Source organism: Aquila chrysaetos, chromosome 20 (genome assembly GCF_900496995.4).
Source record: "Aquila chrysaetos chrysaetos chromosome 20, bAquChr1.4, whole genome shotgun sequence".
NCBI lineage: Eukaryota > Metazoa > Chordata > Aves > Accipitriformes > Accipitridae > Aquila > Aquila chrysaetos.
In genome coordinates this window covers 7103443-7122487 of record NC_044023.1, presented here as the reverse complement: position 1 = coordinate 7122487, position 19045 = coordinate 7103443, and the positions used below count along the sequence as shown (strand labels likewise).

The following is a 19045-nucleotide window of genomic DNA, read 5'->3' as shown; positions in this document are numbered from 1 at the left end:
TAAAATACAAGACCCTTGCTGGACAACTAGACTATTAAGGTCCCTTCAGTAGGCAAAGCTGCAGCAACAGCAGAGCATACATCATATGCATAGGTACATTTTTCAATCAATACATTTTAAATTAATGAAAAGAAAGTAGCTACCTCTCTTCTCTTCCTCTCTTTTGAGCTTATCCTCCTCTATTTCTTTGGGCAGCTTTTCCTTCTTTTCCTTTTCTACATCATTGTGAAGATGCTTGGTGGTATAGCTGAGAGCGGGTGACAGAAGAATCTCTCCATTCTTACAAAGTTCATCTCGAATTTTAATAAAGAACTGCTGAAGTTCAACCGCATCCTCGTAAATCTCCGAATCAGTCCTGTACAAAAATACGTACAACAGGGCAGAAACATAGTTTGTGCAGAGTCAAACAGGATCCTAAACACATACACATCAATTGCCACGCTTAGTGATAAAACTAAAGCTTCACTCTACCAAGAGATTTCTGTGCTTACTCACAATAAGCAGCAGCAGACACTAGCAAGTCATGCTCCACCTGCTACTCTGCTCTCAGTTTGTATTATAGTTTACCCAAAACAGTATTTTTGTATACACCAGTCCTGAAACACCAGAAAAATCAAAGGTAACTAGTTGCAACCAAAAGTACTTGCCACTGGACCTCTACAATCTGTTAACTTCTGAAAACTTAAGTAATAACAGTATTATTAACAAAACTAACTTATGTTAATTACACATGCTTCTGTTAGTAGATGTTTTAATATGATTTTTTACCTCCTCTCCTTCAGAGTCAAGATCTCACCTGCACATCCCCAAGTACCCTACCTTATTCAAGTAAAACATGGCAAGAAGTTGCAAGTGTTCAGTTTTTGCACAATATTACCTTAACTCATACAACTGTGCTCCAAAAGAGTTGGAGCAGTCAAGCAGTTAGTGAACAGCTCCTCCTCTTCATTTTTTCAATCTGAAAGTTAGCACAAACCTGGTTTTCATGTCATGTACTTTTGGAAGATTAATGTCAAAATTATCTCATGGCAGAAAACTTAACTTTTTCCTTGTTTTTAAATGAAAGCATACATGCCACTGAAGACCTGATAGAGCTTTTAAGATTTAGTTTTCTGAACACCCATACCAAGGAAAGCAAACACCTTAAAAAAACTTCAGCCTTCGTCTAATGTTAACATGCAAAACTCATGTGATAGGACAAAGGATACCTAAAAAATATGGCTTTGCTCACCTATTCATTCTCCTTGCCCTCTCCAGTACCTCAAACATATTCTCCTGGAACAAGTCCAATCTTCTATAGCGATTATTTTCAACATTTTTTCGGATAATATCAAAAGTCAGAGGAGGTTTATTTGGGAAGTTGGGATCAACAGCAGGAATCTCGGCTAAGGAGTCGCTGTAGCATCTGCCCTCATCATCCTGGTGGCTCATAACAGATACAAAAAGGTTATGGATAAGTTCCTGAATTAGCAAAGTGACATTGGGCACATGAGAATCCTCATCTCCTTCTATTTCTCTCCGAGTTTCAAGCAAAACTTTATGCAGGACCAGGGCATCTTTATAAATCAGAGATTCTGGCTCGTTATATGTGCAAGCATTATTGAACATCATTACAAAGTCCTCTACCATGGAATCAATATCCTGGTATTTATTTGCCATCATATGGCTTCTGATCTTTTCCATGTCAACGGGCTTTTTAATGGTTACATAATAGTCAGGAAGTTCAGACCGAGATGGCAGCCTCAAGAAGATGGCACTCAGTCGCCTGCCTCGTTTATCCGTGTAATTCTTAACTGCTTCATACACCTCATTCAATTTCTGTTGCATTGGAGTCATGTATTTTGATTTTTTAGGAGAAATGCCACTTTTTCTACCTAAGCAGACAAAAAGAAGAAAAAAAAAAAAAAGGAAAAATCATTATAAAAAACAGAGCTTGCACACTTCTTTGTCCATCTCCCTTGCACTGGAGAATTGCTTACTGAAGAACCACTTTATGGTATGACCAGAAGACTCACAACATGGAGCCCATTCCAAGTTGTAGCTTCCTTTATTTTTCAAAATTGTATGAAAAATTTTTTTTAAAATGTTATTTTTGGCAAACAGAGAATCATATGTTACTATGTGGTCCACCTGGCAAAGGTCTCTTCAGACTAAAGCATGGAAAACATCTTTTCCTACTTAATGTTATTAATAACTCCTCTAAATTCAATTTGGTCTTACTAGCTCTACATGAATTTCTCTCTACAGCTGTTAAAAATCCAGTCGTCACAGGGGTTTTGCTATCACTAAAATTAAGCATTCTAAATATTATCAGATTCCTTTATGACAGGTTTATGCCAAATTAGAGAGGATTATTACAGGTAAAATGTAAAATAAGGCCTCCCATGGGATTATCAATCAGATTAGCTTTTTGTTTAGTTCAGAATCTCTGTTACTGTACTGTATAGTCTCTGCCTGTGAATTCTCTACTACCTGTATGTTACCTAAGAGCTGCACGTTTCTATTTTCAAGAGGGCTGTGTGCAGTTATTTTCTTTAAGCTTTTCTGTGCAATTTTATCCTTCTCAGTTTGCTAAGTTCTGAACACATATTAAGGGGACATAAGATTTGAGTAGTAGCAAATCTAGTTTGTAAGGGCAACAGCTGTAGAAACAGACATTGTTGGAAATTTTACTTCTGTGGTTTCATAGCTTTCAATAATTTTCAAAAAAAAGCTCACATTTCTTTTATCATTCTGTGGAAATCCCAGACATTTGACTAGGGAAATTAAGAGCTTTACTCAGTTTGAGAAGCACCTTACTTGTAAGCAAACCCAGCAGCACACATGAAGTGTGCTAATGAAGTGTTACTGAGCACATAATGCAACATCTAACATTTGGATAACACCACATGACTAAATGCCAGTCATTCCAACAATTCCTACATTTTCTTTCTTCATTCTGAGTTACTTTTCTTAGAAAATGCTATATGCAACAACTAAATTCTATTATATGCACATATAAACACACCATTGCTGTCATGATTCTGAAAACATAATTCTACTTTGCATGTCAGTGTAAATTTGCAGATCATGTCTTCTGTTCTAAAAGGAAGATCTTTTAATCTGTATTGTTGGGCTTTCGTAAGTGTTGAAATGAGACATAAGTGTTGAAATGAGACATAGCAATGTACGACGTTGCCTTACTTAGTTTTAGTTTAGGGGATGCAACATCATCATCTTCAGCTAGGGGTCCCAGTTCTTTCCTTTTTTCTTTAAGGATCTTTTCCAGCATATGGGCATCATTGTACACCTATTAATCAGTAAAGTAATCAAAAAACAAAACAAAACAAGGTTTACTGTGCTTAGACTAGTTTAGAACTAGCCCCCTAGAAACATTTAAATGTTAGTTTGAAAAAGCTGAATGTAAAACCAACTACTTGATTAAAAAGAAGGACTTGTTTCTCAAATGTATACCTTTAATAGACTTATACAGATAAGCAGAACTGATGAACACCATCTAAATCAGGGAGATAAAACTTTGAATAAATTATCGAATTAAGCTGCATTTCTATTCCCAAGACTACAAAACGGCAAGGTGCAGTTGTCTTATCAACGCCCTTATCAAACCATTCTGCTGAGCAATGAAAGATCTCTTGAACTATTGTGATTCTATCAAGGTACAAAGGACTCGAACAGTCCTCCTGGGTCTTCGAATCCAACCCCGGTGAACACAACTTCATCATAAAGTCCTGTACAGTAGCTGATCAAGTTCCTCATTAGAAATAGCTGGAGGTTTCTTACCACCACTCTGTTCCATGACAGCATGCTTGCTGGCTGAGAAACATCACAACATAGAAACACCCTACCATATATTTGTAGATGAAAAGCATATTCTTTTCAGATTCCTTTTGCCAGGCTAAACAAGTCAGGTCTTCTAGTCTGATGTCCCACACCCCTCCACTTCCATGAAAACAAAGCTGCTTTCTTTCCAACTAAGACATCCCTTCTTAGAGGTTCTGAGCTCCAAATCACATGCTGATGACCATTCACTGTGCAAATACCTTCACGTGATTAAATGAGGATGAATAATGAGAATTTGATAACCAGCTTATTTTTTAAAAACGTACTAGGAAACATTCAGCTGGCATTCTTTGTAGTGGAGTTTAGCTAACAGGAAATAAGTCTAACCTTCGCAAAGGAGCGTGTTGCATTTTATGTTCATACAACTATAGATGAAGACAGAATTTAAAACATCAGCAGAAAGAAAAAGTCATATTTCTATTTTAGTTCAATAAACAATTATCATAAGTAATGTGAGTAATAGTCAAAGCTAAAGCATCCTAACATAACTTACATGTCTGCAAAGAAGCAGAAAAGTAAGTGTGACTGCAGAATCAAAACAGTACCTGGGAGCCTTCTTCATTATAATGCCTTGCATTTCGGAACATGAGCTTCATGTCTTCAATCATGGCTTCTTCCCCTACATACTTATCATTGCGGATGTTGTGTTCTATCATTTTTAAGTCCATTGGTTCCAAGATAATTTTATAATAGTCTGGATAGTCCTTTTTGGATGGCTTAACCATAAACAGATCACAGAGCCGTCTGCCTGTGCCCGGTTCTCGAGCTTCCAGAACTGCATTGTATAAGATCTTCATTCGTTGCTTTCGTATATTCTTTTTACTGTTAGGTTAAGGAAAAGAACAAAAAGGAAAAGAATAAACGTCAGGGGCTCTTTTCCCCGCTTCCAATACTAATATCAAAATGACATTACGCTCTACCATGAAAAAACAACCACAACCACCTAAAAACACACACAAGAAGTTCAACATTAAGACAGTGTACTAGAAACACAGGTCCACTTGCAAATAATGACAGCATTGTAACCAGCAGTCTGCTAAATAAACAGGAAACCAACTTTAAGGTATGATTTTTCTCTCATTCACCTTGAAGTTTAAGTGTTCTACAGAATAAACCAAATAACTAGTTTTCAAGAGTGCAAAGGTCAAAAGGAGCTCTAAGCACTTTCCAGCTTCAGGGAAAACAGATCAGTCAAGACCTCAAGATCTAGTGCAAACAATGAAACACCCCCCAGCCAGTATCTTCATGACTACCTCTGCTGAATACAGAATATCAAAGACTTGAGCTATTTATCTTGGAGTAATGCTGTACCTTCTTCAGTACCAGATACATGAAAATAAGGACATCAAGAATGTAGTAGAAAGAAGGGTCTGAATTGTTTAAATATGTGTCAACCACAGTCAAATAAAGTTACAAGTCAATAAAGCTCACCAGGCAAACCCAGGTAGAAAATGGCTACATACATGCTATCACCACAACCTTTACAGTCATCCTATGGGTAGCTATTATGGTTGTCTCAAGAAATCTGACAGCACAACCAAGACACAGCTTATCAGGAAAACAGTTATACATGGCTCCCTGTACATATACTACAAGATCTATAAGCAAATCAGGTAAGAGAGAGGAAAGCTTATGCTAATAATGTATAATCTCAGCTCAGATACCGTGGCACTCTTAGAAATGCACTCTCTACAAAGTCTTTTAAACCAGCTTCCAAATTGCAATCTCTGTAAGACTTATTCAAGTAGTTATAACTTTCACCATATTATCAGTAAAGGCAACAACAACAACAAAAACTATCTTCATTAGCAGAATATGCAAAACATCACTGTACAACTTGCTAGAAACCAAACTGCATCACAGATTTTCCATCATCTGGACCTTTTCCTCTTACATTTAAAATATACCTAATCCAGCATAGTCTCATGCCTCAGATACCTCTTGCTCCTTGGTGAGGTCAGCAAATTAAGTAATGAAAATTAATGTCATAACATGTGAGAAAATTCAAAATGTATCTTCTATAGGTTAAAAACTTTTTTCTGCATTATCTTCACTGCTGGAAACAGTTAGTGGTTCATACTAGCAGATGAGCAATGCCAGAACAGAGACATGCTTCTGAGTTCCACATTTTAACATGTTTCCAAGTTTCAACATTTAATTCAATGGAGGTAGGTAAAGCAAAACCAAAGCAGAAATAGTAAAAGGCCTGCCAATAAAGGGGGACATAAAAGGGGACATTCAAACAACTTTCTTCTGTGTCACTATTATTTTCACAATGGGATGAATGTTGCCTGGGTTATTAGTTTCCTTTTTCAGCAACATTTTGGAATTCCTCTCAGTGCTTCACTTCTGCTATCAGCAGCATTTACAATCTTCTTTTACTTCCTATCATTCAGCAAGTGAAACTGATAACAAGTATTGAACTGACAACATCAAAAACATTTTCAGGTTCTCTTCAGGCATGAGAAAAATAAAATAATTTTGATTTCCCTTATCTATGAACACAACTTTTTCTCTTTTACTGTTCTGAGATGACAAGGCCTGACAGATTTTTTCTTTTAAGCATTTCAGTACTCTCTTGCACAAGGTGATCAAAAACAACATAGAGTTAAATGACACTGATGACAGTTTGACTTACTTGATTAGGTTAGTACTTCTCTTTGAATCTGAGGATCACAACACTAGCTATTTTTACAATTTGTTCCTTCCAGATCTTCACTTGGTACTGTGGTCTCACCATTCAGTATGTTTCTTCTTCCTAGCACCCCTAGATTGTAGTACCTAAGTCCATGTTAACATTTTATCTCTGCAGATAGTTTGACTACATTGTTGCACTTACTTGATTGCTCTTAAGTGAATCTTTCCTGATGCTCTATTTCACTCCCTTCCTCCCCCCAACAACTGCTGTTACTTTGACAAAAAAAGAACTAAAAATACAGGAAGCTGAAGGTCATAGGTAACACCAAAGAAAGATGCTGAATTACAGTTTTACACTGGCAGTTGCTACTATTGCAATAATATTATCAGAAGTTGGAACTTATTTCAAATGATACCAAGTGGCAGACTAGAGAAACTATCCCTTGTTGGAGTGAAACACATCACTAGTATTAATTACTCAACAGCTATCATTGTTAAAGAATACTTTCCATAAATCATTATTATTGCTCACTAAAAGAGTATATTTTAAATAATTGTGAATTTTGTTTACATTACAGTATCCAGAATAATCAACCTATTATACTCATTATACAAATTATACAGTTTATCTATTTGTCAAATATCCTCCTCAGCCCAGCCACTGACAGGTAGGTAACCAAAGAATGCAAATTCAGAAGGGAGAGAGAAGCAATCCTCTAACATTAATGATGAAAACTTCTCAAGCAGAGTTCAGGTCATGGAAAATGAAAATGTTTATGCCAGGAGACTTCACCAAATAAAAATATTTGTACAGTAATACTATAAACTTCCAAAAAATTTATTCAACTATAGTGTTAACTTTAATTACATTCTGAAATTGCTATCCAAACTACATAAATAGTCATATACCGGAGAAATAGTAGAAAAGAAGCAATAATTGCTAACAACCTGTGAAGATAGTCCAAACACTAGGCTAAATAAAAAATAAAACACAAATAAAAATCCTGAAATCCACTGACAAAATTACCTAATTCAGTGCAACTACAGTGTCCATGCCACTTACTGAACTGAAGTTATGTTGACAACTGCCAACTAATAGACCAAAAAAGGAAAATAAAGTCAGCAAATAGTTTTGAATTAATTAGAACGAACACTTAATGAGGTTAAGTTTCAGAATTATAAATCCTTACACAAATGGCTAAAAACCATGGCTTAATATTCTCTTTAGCAAATAAAAGATGTAGCACTGCCATGGTCTGCAGGAGCTACAGAAGTGCGTACCTTTTCCTTTTTGAACTTCCAGTATCAGATGTAGCAGAAGAAATCATACTGTCCCCATCCTCAATGTCATCTCTCCTAGCAAGCTCCTTCTTCTTTGCCTGAAAAAAGAACAAATCACTGAAGCCAAACTCACTGCTGGACATTTTCAGAACAGTATTAAACATCAGAACAGATCAGATGCAGAAAGAAAGATACAGCTATGGGTTTTGAGACTAAACCACCATCAAAACATTTCCAGTGATTTCTTTAACATAAGTTGGCCGACATAAAATAGCAGTATAATTATTTTTAACTGTCAGAAGAATTTTTGAGGAACCAATTTGAAAACAATGCCATTCCAGACTGCAGCACTTAGCTAGAATACTTCATGAAATTGGAAGTGTTTTAGCATCCTCCAGTTACCTGCAAACCCTAAAAAAACCCCACATCATCAATTTTCTCACAACTTAATTGGGTTAAGAGTCATAGTAAGGAATAAAAGTGACCAAAAGAAATCACAGAAGGCAGCAGGTGTGCTGAAGAAAAATCACCCTACGATGCTCTTCATTCCCATACTTCCCTCTAAGCAAGAAAATACTACTGCAAATACAGGTCTAGTTAAAAATTATTTTGGAAGAATATTCATTGGGGAAATAAATTCACATGTGAAGTTATATCCTTTTGATTGTTCTACTCCACATACCTGCATAACCTGCTGCATTTTCAGTACTCTTTTATAGATGGCAGAATTGGGAACGTTGTAGCGCTTGGCATTTTCAAACATCAAGTTCAGATCAGCCTCCAACTGATCTAAAGTTTCATATTCATGGTTCTTCAGTTTCGTTCTGCAAAAGAGAAATACCAATTAGATATTTCACAAGTTACACATTGCAAAACAGTTCTTTAACATCTTCATTTTCATGATAAATCAATATCCAAAGTGCTCTAATTACAGGAACGTGTCTTCTTTTCCTGATGCTGCAGTAACATCTTCCAATTGTAACTATATTAGGGAAACATATCTCCTCTTAAAGAATGATTTTAATAATTCTGAAAGCTTCCCTCTTGAAAGTTGTGCAGACTGAAGTCCTGTTTTCATGCTCAGACGAGATGTGGTACAGATGAGGCAGAAGCACAACCTGCTGAGAGTACTCCATTACACCTCAGCTGTGACCTGTAGGTCCTGGGTATGACGTCAACGCGATGGGTTAGCTCCGCACAGCCATGACTTCCTTACACATCAATTCCACTCATCTTCAGTGAGAACCAAAAGTGTGCAACACCTCTCATGTTAACCCCCTCCAATTTTTGCCTTCTCTTAAAACCACCTGGATATTGATTGGTGCTACACACAAAGTGCGCTTCATGTGAAAAGAGTTAGAAGAGGACTAACAATAAAAAAGTCATTTTTCATATGCTAAACAGATGAATCAGTGCACTGTCTGCCAATAATTGAATGTGTTTTCTCATATTTCCTCGCCCAAGTGGTGAAAGTTCTAGCCAACTTTTTTAAACCTTCCAACACCTCATTAAACACAACAGAATATAGTAATCTGCAACAACACAAAAACCAAACCCTATCACAACTGCAAAACACGGTCATCCTCCTTCACATCTCCTTCCTCACCCGCTTGCTTGTCACAACCACCCGTTATGTACCACCTTTAAACCTGGTCTGGTTTCCACAGCACCCAGCTGAACGCAAACCTTCCTGATGGAACATAAGCACTACCACAAAATAAATTTAATACAGTATCTTTTAGTCCTAAACCTTACCTGCCAATGTGACCTTACAGCTGAACCAGTGAACAAAGAGTAACAATGTTCAACTTGTGTTAAACAGACTCTTCACTGGTCACCAAGGATGAGGAAGTCACAGCTGGATTAAACACCGCATGGAGTTGAAACTGCTATAAAAACTACTGAGAAGTGCACATGTGTCTATAAAGCTGTCATGATGGAAATACATTTTGCAGGAAACATCCAACTAACTGCACATTGCCAGGATGGCAGCTGCATGCACCTTACTGAAATGTAGCGTATTTCTTTTTCATTTCTTTCAGATCTGAAGAACTAGTATGTCCTCAATGACTATGAGAAAAGCGAAAAACAATTTTGGACGAATATCCTAAATGTAAGGTGTGGAGAAAATTACTTGTTGCCATTCTCATTTAAAATGAACCATTTTAGGTTCATGTACCTTTTTTAAGACTTCAAGTCATCAGTATCTTGCAAACCTTTATGCATTATTTTTTATATTATTTTTAATGTTTCCAACTGAAGCAACAGATAATCAAAAAGTTTTCCTGTCAGCTTCACTCACTGTGCAAATCCAAAAAAAGGAGAGTTACCATGTTGTGGTTTAAGCCTAGCCAGCAACAAAGCACCATGAGGCCACTCGCTCGCTCCCCGTCACCCTGTGGCGGGATGGGGAGAAGAAAATATAAAGAAAAGCTTGTGGGTTGAGACATGGACAGGGAAGGATCACTCACCAATTGTGGTCATGGGCAAAAAACAGACTCAACTTGGGGAAAAAAACAAAATCAATTTAATTTACTACCAATCAAATCAAAACAAGGATACTGAGAAGTAAAACCAAACCTTAGAACACCTTCCCCCCACCCCTCCCTCCTTCCCGGGCTCAACTCCACTCCCAATTTTCTCTACCTTCTCCCCCCTGGCAGCGCAGGGGGACGGGGAATGGGGGTTACGGTCGGTTCATCACACGCTGTCTCTGCCGCTCCTTCCTCCTCAGGGGCAGGACTCCTCGCTCTTCCCCTGCTCCAGCGTGGGGTCCCTCCCACGGGAGACAGTGCTCCACGAACTTCTCCAGTGTGGGTCCTTCCCACGGGCTGCAGTTCTTCCTGAACTGCTCCAGCGTGGGTCCCTTCCACGGGCCGCAGTCCTTCAGGCACAGCCTGCTCCAGCGCGGGCTTTCCCATGGAGTCCCGGCCATCTTGGGCGGCCTCCGCTCCCCCGCTGCCCTCCACGGGCTGGGGGGGACAGCCTGCCGCCTCCCCACGGGCTGCGGGGGCATCCACCTCCTCCGGCGCACCTCCTCCCCTCCTTCTTCACCGACCTCGGTATCCGCGGAGGGGCTCCTCTCGCATTCCAATCCCACCGCTCACCGGGGGTTCCCCCCCTTAAACCTGTTCTCCCAGAGGCGCTACCGCCATCGCCGATTGGGTCCGACTTGGAGCCGGGGGAGCTTCTGGCAGCCTCTCACAGGAGCCGGCCCTGTAACCCACTCCCCTGCTACCAAAACACTGCCACACAAACCCAAAACATACCAATATAGTTTTCATTAGATTAGTAAAAAATACAAATAATAATAATAATAAAAAACCAAACAAACACACATACACCCAAAAGCAAAAGAGTTTGGGTACCAGTTAAATTGCCAGGAAGAAAAGGCAAAGTCAGTCTGCCATTTCTACCTTGTAAAACTCCAGCAACAATTATTTGCATATGCTAAGGAATACGTGACTGGTATTAAAAAAGTCAAAAACAAAATAAAAAGCCCATTAAATTCAGGATTATTTTGCCCTAAACCACTAGCGTATGATGCATAGGCTCATAAATACTGAGGATGTAAACACTGAGTCTATTTCATGCTCTTGCCACTGTCTGGTACCAAACACTACAGGTCACCTTACATCTTCTGCAGCTAATTTGAACACTCTGTTACAGAAAGCAAAATCTACAGAATAAAATGTATGTAATTAATTCTTGTAGTCCAACAAGCAATTACAGGACTTCAGCACATAAACACTTGTTGGTGTTACAGAAGCTAACACATCATTAAGAGAATACTCAACAAAACATGGAACAGAAAAGTTTAAAAACCTTGTATCAAAACCCCCAACTAATAAGCTCATAATTATCAAAAACATCAAAAGTGAGTTTTAATTTTTTCAAAACAGAATTCTTTAAGAACAGTCCAATTTGTCAAGGCACATAGGGTAATTAAGTATGTAAACAAGCAGTAATTTCCTTGTTTAATGATGTTTATAAAATAGACTCAAACTTCCAAAGGATTAATGGAAAACAAAAATAATGTCTAAAGGCAATTCTGCATCTTAGAAAAAGGTACCCAAGTCAGCTAAACTACTTTAGAGATTAAGAACATTTAATAAAAAAAAAAAAAGCAGCAAATCCTGTGTAGAAATCAATTAAGGAGCAGCACTGGCGAGAAATGCTGACCCAACAGATTTTTTTTCTCCCCTTGGATGTAGACAGTATCAGCATAATTTGTTTCCAAGTGGAAACACAGAGTGACAATTTTGCAGAATTAGGCTCTAACTAAGAATCTAATAAAGTGAAGACAACCAAACTGCCTTAGATTTGAGTATTAAATACTTAAGATAAATGTCTAAAATGTCTCAATGCTTTTTACTGATAAAGGTAACTGCTGGAGGACAAGGAATCATGCTTCAGAAATCATAACAACCAAGCTGGGATAAGGTCCTCTCAAGATCTACTCTGCAGTTCATCCTTTTGCAAGTAAGCAAGTCTGTACGCAACATTCCTGCTTTTCAACTCCTGGCTCAAATTTTGTTTAAATATTAGTAGCATGTATTTTATAAACATTGTTGTGCAACTCTGGCATGGTTGCCTTCTTCCAGAGAATTAAAATAAGTTTTAAGAGAGTGGGCAGCAGGAAGAATAAAAACTATAAAAGTTTCTAGCCTTCCAATTAATTTACTAAATTAGAATTACAGAATTGCAAGTTCACATTTTGATTGCTGTTGCATGAGGTCTGGATTCAGCTTTCTGAAAGAGTAACCTAAAGGACTACCTCTTAATTGAAGTACCACTTCTTCAGTTCAGATTGTTTCTACCTACTACCACTTGGTACTACTCCTCTTTATTTGGAGTTGTTCTGTACCCAACTTAAAGCTGCCATGAAAGAATCACTGAAGGTCTAGGATTACACTGACTTAAAAACTCAGCATCAATGACCATCCTCCTGAGCTTAAAGCCAATAGACAACTCTATATCCTTATCACCTCTAAGTCCAGAATCTATGAAGTAACACTGCCAGCATGATACTATAAATCAGATTTACTGATTAGTAACATATCCTGATCAATCAAATTCTCTATGTTTAGGTGCCAGTTTTATCAAACTGAGGAAAGGCGGAATTTGCCATATCCTTTGAAGCACAACAAATTCAAAGCAAGCTGCAGGCAGAACAAGCAAGGCAATAGTGTTTCCTAGGGAATATATCCTGCCTGGAACAATTTTCTTTTTACAAAAAGAGAATTCTAAATCAGTCCTGTACGATTTCATGATATGGTGAAAGAAACTGGTGACTCTTCGTATCAGCAGATCCCAAGCCACCTGACACTAACAAGCCTGGGATTTGGTTTACCTCTCCTCCCAGAGGCAGAGAGGTAGCTCATGCAGACCCCAGAACACCACTATCACATGCTTCATCTAAAAATATACCACTTACTCCACATAGTCTTGGTATCCCACACTAGGTTCATCTGTATGGATTTAGGCAGTGACCTATGCATATTACAATGCAGCAGTCTAACCCTCAAGCAGCAAAAAGCAGAAAAAACATAAGAAGTTGCCACTAGTCTTAGAAATACCATTCTATGTGCACCTGTTCTCTGCTCTCTCATGACCCTGTAGAAACAAAATCTTTAAGCTGGTGGAGAAGGTGAGGACCTTGACAGTAGCTCACATGTGAAGAAAAGCAGCTTATATCTTACTCCTTTAACTCTTAACCTAGAGCCAGAAGACAAGAGGAAGAGGAAACATTGTCTTAAAAAGGGAGGATGAGCTATCATTCAAATTATCTTACCAGGAAATAAAATCTTGCTTCTATCAGCATTTGTTTATCCACACCAAATAATTAAGGTGCAGGCTATCTGACTTTAAGCAAACAACCTAGATTCACAGTATTCATGAAAGGCCTGACAACAAAAGTAAAAATAAAGACTTAGCCCATATGGTTTGGAAAGATAGACGACTTCCAACCACACATATGAAGAATGAAAAAAATGCATTGGCACAAAAGCAATCCTGTTCTAGTCTGCAAATAACCTCCTACCTTACCATCCTCTTCAATGCACTTGCTGTCAGCAAACAATAGGATGACTAAGAAAGTTATTCACAGAAGTACTTTGAACAGATTTAATTATACTCAAACTCAGCAGAACTCAAGTATTGTGCCTTTTCTGGATTTAGAGTATAAAATGCAGCTTCACAATAAATTTTTTAAAAGCCATCTTTCCAATCTTGGAAGGAAAGAATTTTATAAACATCAGTTTATTTTGCAAAGCTAGGCTAAAACCAACCAAATCCATGGCTCTACAGAAAGTCACTGCTAGTATAATACAAACTAAACTTATACACTAGAAACCAAGAGAAATTTCTGTGAAACAATTGACAGTGATACAATTGTATCTGAAAGCATGAGTAAAACTTGGAAGAATATCTTTTTAAACATAATGACCTTTGCAAAATGAGGAAAAAAGTAGTTTAAAAGGCAGGCTACAGTTTCATAAGGCCACTAAACCCAAAACAACACTGGCATGACATTTAATTTGGTCAAAATTAGAATAGTAATTAAAAAAACATACAGTAAGCTGGCACTCAACTCCCTAAAGGGTCTACTGGAAACTCATCAGCCCTTCCAGGTGGAATATCTGAAAGAACTGAAGATGAGAGATACTCTCTCCATATGATCAAAAGATCCATCTTATTAGACATATGCATGCCTAAAAAATTCCTAGAAAACAAATTCAAACACATGGCTAAAAGCAGTTATCATGTAACTTGTTTTATTCAGAAATTGTGAAGTGCTAGTCCTGCCTCCTTAGGAAAAAAACCAGTAACAATGAATGCATACAATCAAGAAAGGCATTTGACAAATGTCCTATTGAGGAATGACAGTCGTCGTCTTACAAAGTACGTTGGGAACCTTGTTTACTTGAACCTGTGATTTTATAAAGGCCTTACGTACAATATGCACAGAAAATACTTGCTAAGGTAGGAAAATTGGTTACACAGAAGATTTAAAAAATGTACAATATTCAACAAATATTAAATTATATTAAGTGAAAAAGGAATGAAAGAACTGCTAAATCTCAGATGAAGTGAAAATTTACAAGGTATTCTAAGTATTACAGAGACATCATTTTCTCTGTAGAGAATATTTTCCCAATTGGCTCATTCATAAATGAAGCAAACTGAAACACTGTGTCATATTATTTTTCCAAAGTCAATGTAATAATAAAATCTTAATGTAAATTTTAATTTTATTTAAATTAAGAACTTAATTTGTAATGGGCTTAAGCTCTGTTATTTAAAAAAAGAAAAAATATGTCTATAAACCATTCAGGCTTTAACCCAGACAGAAGTCTCCATTACTTCAAGATAAGTTCCACTCCTTTATTTGCCATATTACTAGATGTGGTTAAATTATAAGGCAAAATATGCTTGACCAGATGATCTTATTTACTATAAGTTCAACTCAAATAATTGATAATTAATCCAAAGGCAACAAGAGCCACTACAAATCTCACAGTTTCAGGAGAATCTCAGTACATCCCAGTGCAGTGAAATGTAACGTTTAGATTCCTGTGCTGCAGATCATTGTCCAAAAGGATGCACGTTCATAAGAAAAACGTGTTTCAAATCCCAAATAGTAGACATCACACAAAACCAACTGTGTTTTACACTGGATCCATGCACTTTTTTAAACCTCATCTATAACCCCAGCTTCCTGGAGTGCAAGACACCAGGGCGTGCCAAAGAAGATACAGATTTCAGCACTCGTGCACCCACAGCACTCTCACCTGTGTTTTAGGAGAGAACTGCTGCCAGGGAATTCCCTGAAGTGCTTCCCTCCTCTGCTGTAGGAAAGCCTGGCCCACTTTCCTTAGGGATCATACTTACTAATGCTGTAAAATTTAATAAGGAACAGAGTTCTTGTAAGCATGCCAGGATTTAGCACTTATGTACCAGGTAACTGAACACATTCTCCAGCATTATTTCCCGACTATTCCTCCAGTCACTTATAATTACAGAATGACTTCTCACCAGCTACGTTAAGTTTGCAAAATAACCTCCACACCATGCACTTTTATCACACCTGAAAAAGTCACAGCCTTCACAGTGTCATGCCTCTCTTTTTAAATACATTTTTCTTGTTCTACAGCTCTGAGTTTTGTCCTGTTTGAGGCAGGGAGTCTCATCAGTGTGTGTATGAACACCTGGTGGGAGGGAACAAAGAGGGAGCCAGACTCATCTCAGCTGTGCTTACTGACAGAGCAAGATGTAACAGGAACAATTGAAACATGAAATTTCATCTGAACACAAGAAAAAGAAGAAAAAAACAAAACTTTTTTTAGTTTTTATTGTGAGGATGGTCAAACACTGGCACTGGTTGCCCAGGGAGATTGTGGAGTCTCCATCTGTAGAGATACTCAAAACCTGACTGGATATAGCCCTGGGCAATTGGCTCTGGGTGACCCTGCTACAGCCAGGCATTGGACCAGATGATCTCCCTTCCGACCTCAGCTCTTCTGTGATGCTGTAAAAAGCAAGTCTGAGGAAACTAGCAGAAAACTAAAACCTAAAACTAAACGTGGGGATTACCTCCCACATCCAGGAATGGCTCGGGATCAGCACTCAGCTCAAATGACTGAAGTTTATAATGTTCATAAAGTGATTGAGAGGCTGGAATAGGTATAATGTACATCCCATTAAAACAAAACATACCCATATTCTCCCTCTAGAAATCATATATTATTTTGTAAGGCTTTTCCTGCATTTAACACACACAAACTCCTGAAATACATGACCAGCTATAAAATTTGCAACAGCCACACATTTCACAGTTCATTCTGGCAGGATAGCCTAGGTAGCCAGATGCCAAAGCAAAACAGGCATGAGACAGGAATGCCAGACTTCACTCCAACACCTTCAACTTTACCAGGACAATTAACTTTTCTGTCCCCATCTGTCAACAGAAGACATGCTCTTTGTATGTATATCTCAAAACAACCCCAAAAATACAAAACACAACCCCACCAACAACAACAACAAAAAAACACCACAAAAAACCTCCACCCCTAATGAGTGGAAGTTTTGAATACCTAAAGACATATCTGCAGTATCAGTAAAATCATGCTAGCCTCAGTTTTCCCTAAAGCACATCAATTAAGTACACATATACATGACTTCAAGGCTTTTTAGGTATAGTAAAAAAGTGATGATTATGTGCTAATTTAAAGAACAGTTGAATTTCAGAATTTGCTAAAAGAAGTTGGACTATTATAAATACGTACTTTAACTTGCAAGCTACAAACACTATTTTTAAAAAGACTGTCCCTTTTTATTTTCTAAGCTCTCAGGCAATAAGATAAGTCATTTTTTTCTACAGGTCTTCATATATTGGCATGGAATTTCTGTACTGCTCACATAGCCAGATGCAGCCTGCTTAAACTGTAAGGAAAGCAGAAACACAGCTGCCTCCCTATGGCAAATTATTTGTCCTATAACTGATATCAAGTATATTTTTAATGGAAAGTCTCTCCCATTTAAATCCATTTATACATAATTTGAGCCGATACTCTTTGGTACATTCAGACAAAAAGCTTCCTGACAACTGTCAATGATTTTTCTCAATTTCACTTTTTTTTTTTTCCCATCAAGTACATTTTGTGCTTCGTTCAAGACAAGACACTTTCTTTGCCAAGCCAACAGCTGTACTATGAGATAAGAAAAAAATGCTTTAAAGCCACTGACGGATAGATAACCAGTGTGGGAGCTCCATCCTTGCTCCCCAGAACATGCAAAACACCATCGGACGGGTTATGATGGGGGGGGGGACACCAAACCAAAAAAACAGCTTTGTTACCTTGTCTAGCAGATCATATTATCAAATATTACGGTATAACTAAAATTAACAGACCTATGTATTAGAGTGGATTACAAACCCATGAAGAGTGTTAGGGTCCAGTCCTCACTCACTAAAGCTGGAGGACCAGCACTCCTGCAGTGTAGCTCAGGCAGGGACTGGAGCCCCAGTGGCCACTGGGTGGGAGGCCAGGGCCACCCAAGGCTGGTCAGTGCCATTAAGGTCTATTAATGCACTCAGGACCCTGACACATATCCATCATATTAGCTTATCTTGGACCACTAAAGAAAGATATGGCTCACTTCTTTTCACTCAGGTTTTTAATCTGACAACTGTGCTCTGGCAGTTGATGAACGCTTCATGGCTCACAGATTTGTAAATGGTGTACTGCTTACTTCAGTCCAGACTAGCTACATCATGAATGCAAATAATTATTCTCCACAGTTATACTGTGACCTAGACAAAAGAAATGTAATTGCAACTACCTTTCTACAATTCACATTGCTGAAGACTATTAACTTAAAAAACATGGGAGTAAGAAGTAACCAAGCCATCAGGGTCAAGGAAAGAGAATAATGGCGGGTTCTGCAGAAGCTTTCATCTCTGCTGCCCACCTAGCCTTCAGAATTATTGATATGGCAACCTTTCAGGCACATTACAAATGAAACGCCATGGAAAATAAACCTAATGGCAGCCATCTGTAAAAGATGATCAAAAGACTGATGCAGACTGACTTGAAACAAGAAGCAACCAAATGTAGAGGAACGATGGTATACACTGCATTAGGTATCAACAACTTGACCACCAGATAGGATTCTGGAAATAAAAGAAACCCTTGAATAGTTTCCCACCAGGTAAGAGTTTGCATTCTGTTTTCTTACCTGATCTGCTGCAATGAAATAGGTGCTTTAATTTGCTGATAATAATCAGGATACTTTTTCTTGGAGGGCAAGTGGAAAAAGGGTTCAGATATGAGCTGGCCCTGATTATTTCGGCAACTTCTAACTGTGTCATAAAGCTGATAAAGAGGATTAGAAGTGTCCATGAAGGAAGTAATGCTTTCAGCTTCAGATTCTCCCTCTTCGTAACGAGCAGCAGCTGCACAGAGAGAAAGGAAAAACAGGAAAATCAGCAGGACAACTCAGAGTGGGTTTTTTGGTTGACTTTTCATGTGGATAAAGATCTAAACCAGAAGAAAAGCCAGTCCCTCTATCAAGGGTGTTCAGCCACTCTCTGGCAGTCAGATTCATACCTCAGAAAAGGACATCACAAATATATCTTACGAGCCTCAAGCTAACAAAAAAAAAAAAAGCACTTTATCTAGGTATTGCAATCTCTCTTATCAGATTGAGACTTCGGTTCTGTCACTGTCACCCTTGCCACCTACAAGTGCTGAGAAGTGTTCATATATGAGACTACATAACAGGA

General features: G+C 38.1%; 1 protein-coding gene across 18 annotated transcripts in view; it reads right to left on the bottom strand.

Moving 5' to 3' along the window:
* PBRM1 (polybromo 1) overlaps window positions 1-19045 on the bottom strand; it is an 80485-nt gene that overhangs the window by 30124 nt on the left and 31316 nt on the right. For all 18 annotated transcript variants that reach the window (XM_041118821.1, XM_041118820.1, XM_029996053.2 and 15 more), the window contains 7 exons: window positions 18499-18715; window positions 8441-8582; window positions 7759-7856; window positions 4386-4662; window positions 3184-3289; window positions 1232-1874; window positions 144-355 (listed from right to left, as the gene is read on the bottom strand). In XM_041118821.1, the coding sequence (XP_040974755.1) occupies window positions 144-355; window positions 1232-1874; window positions 3184-3289; window positions 4386-4662; window positions 7759-7856; window positions 8441-8582; window positions 18499-18715 (1695 nt within the window). The remainder of the gene's footprint in view (window positions 1-143; window positions 356-1231; window positions 1875-3183; window positions 3290-4385; window positions 4663-7758; window positions 7857-8440; window positions 8583-18498; window positions 18716-19045) is intronic.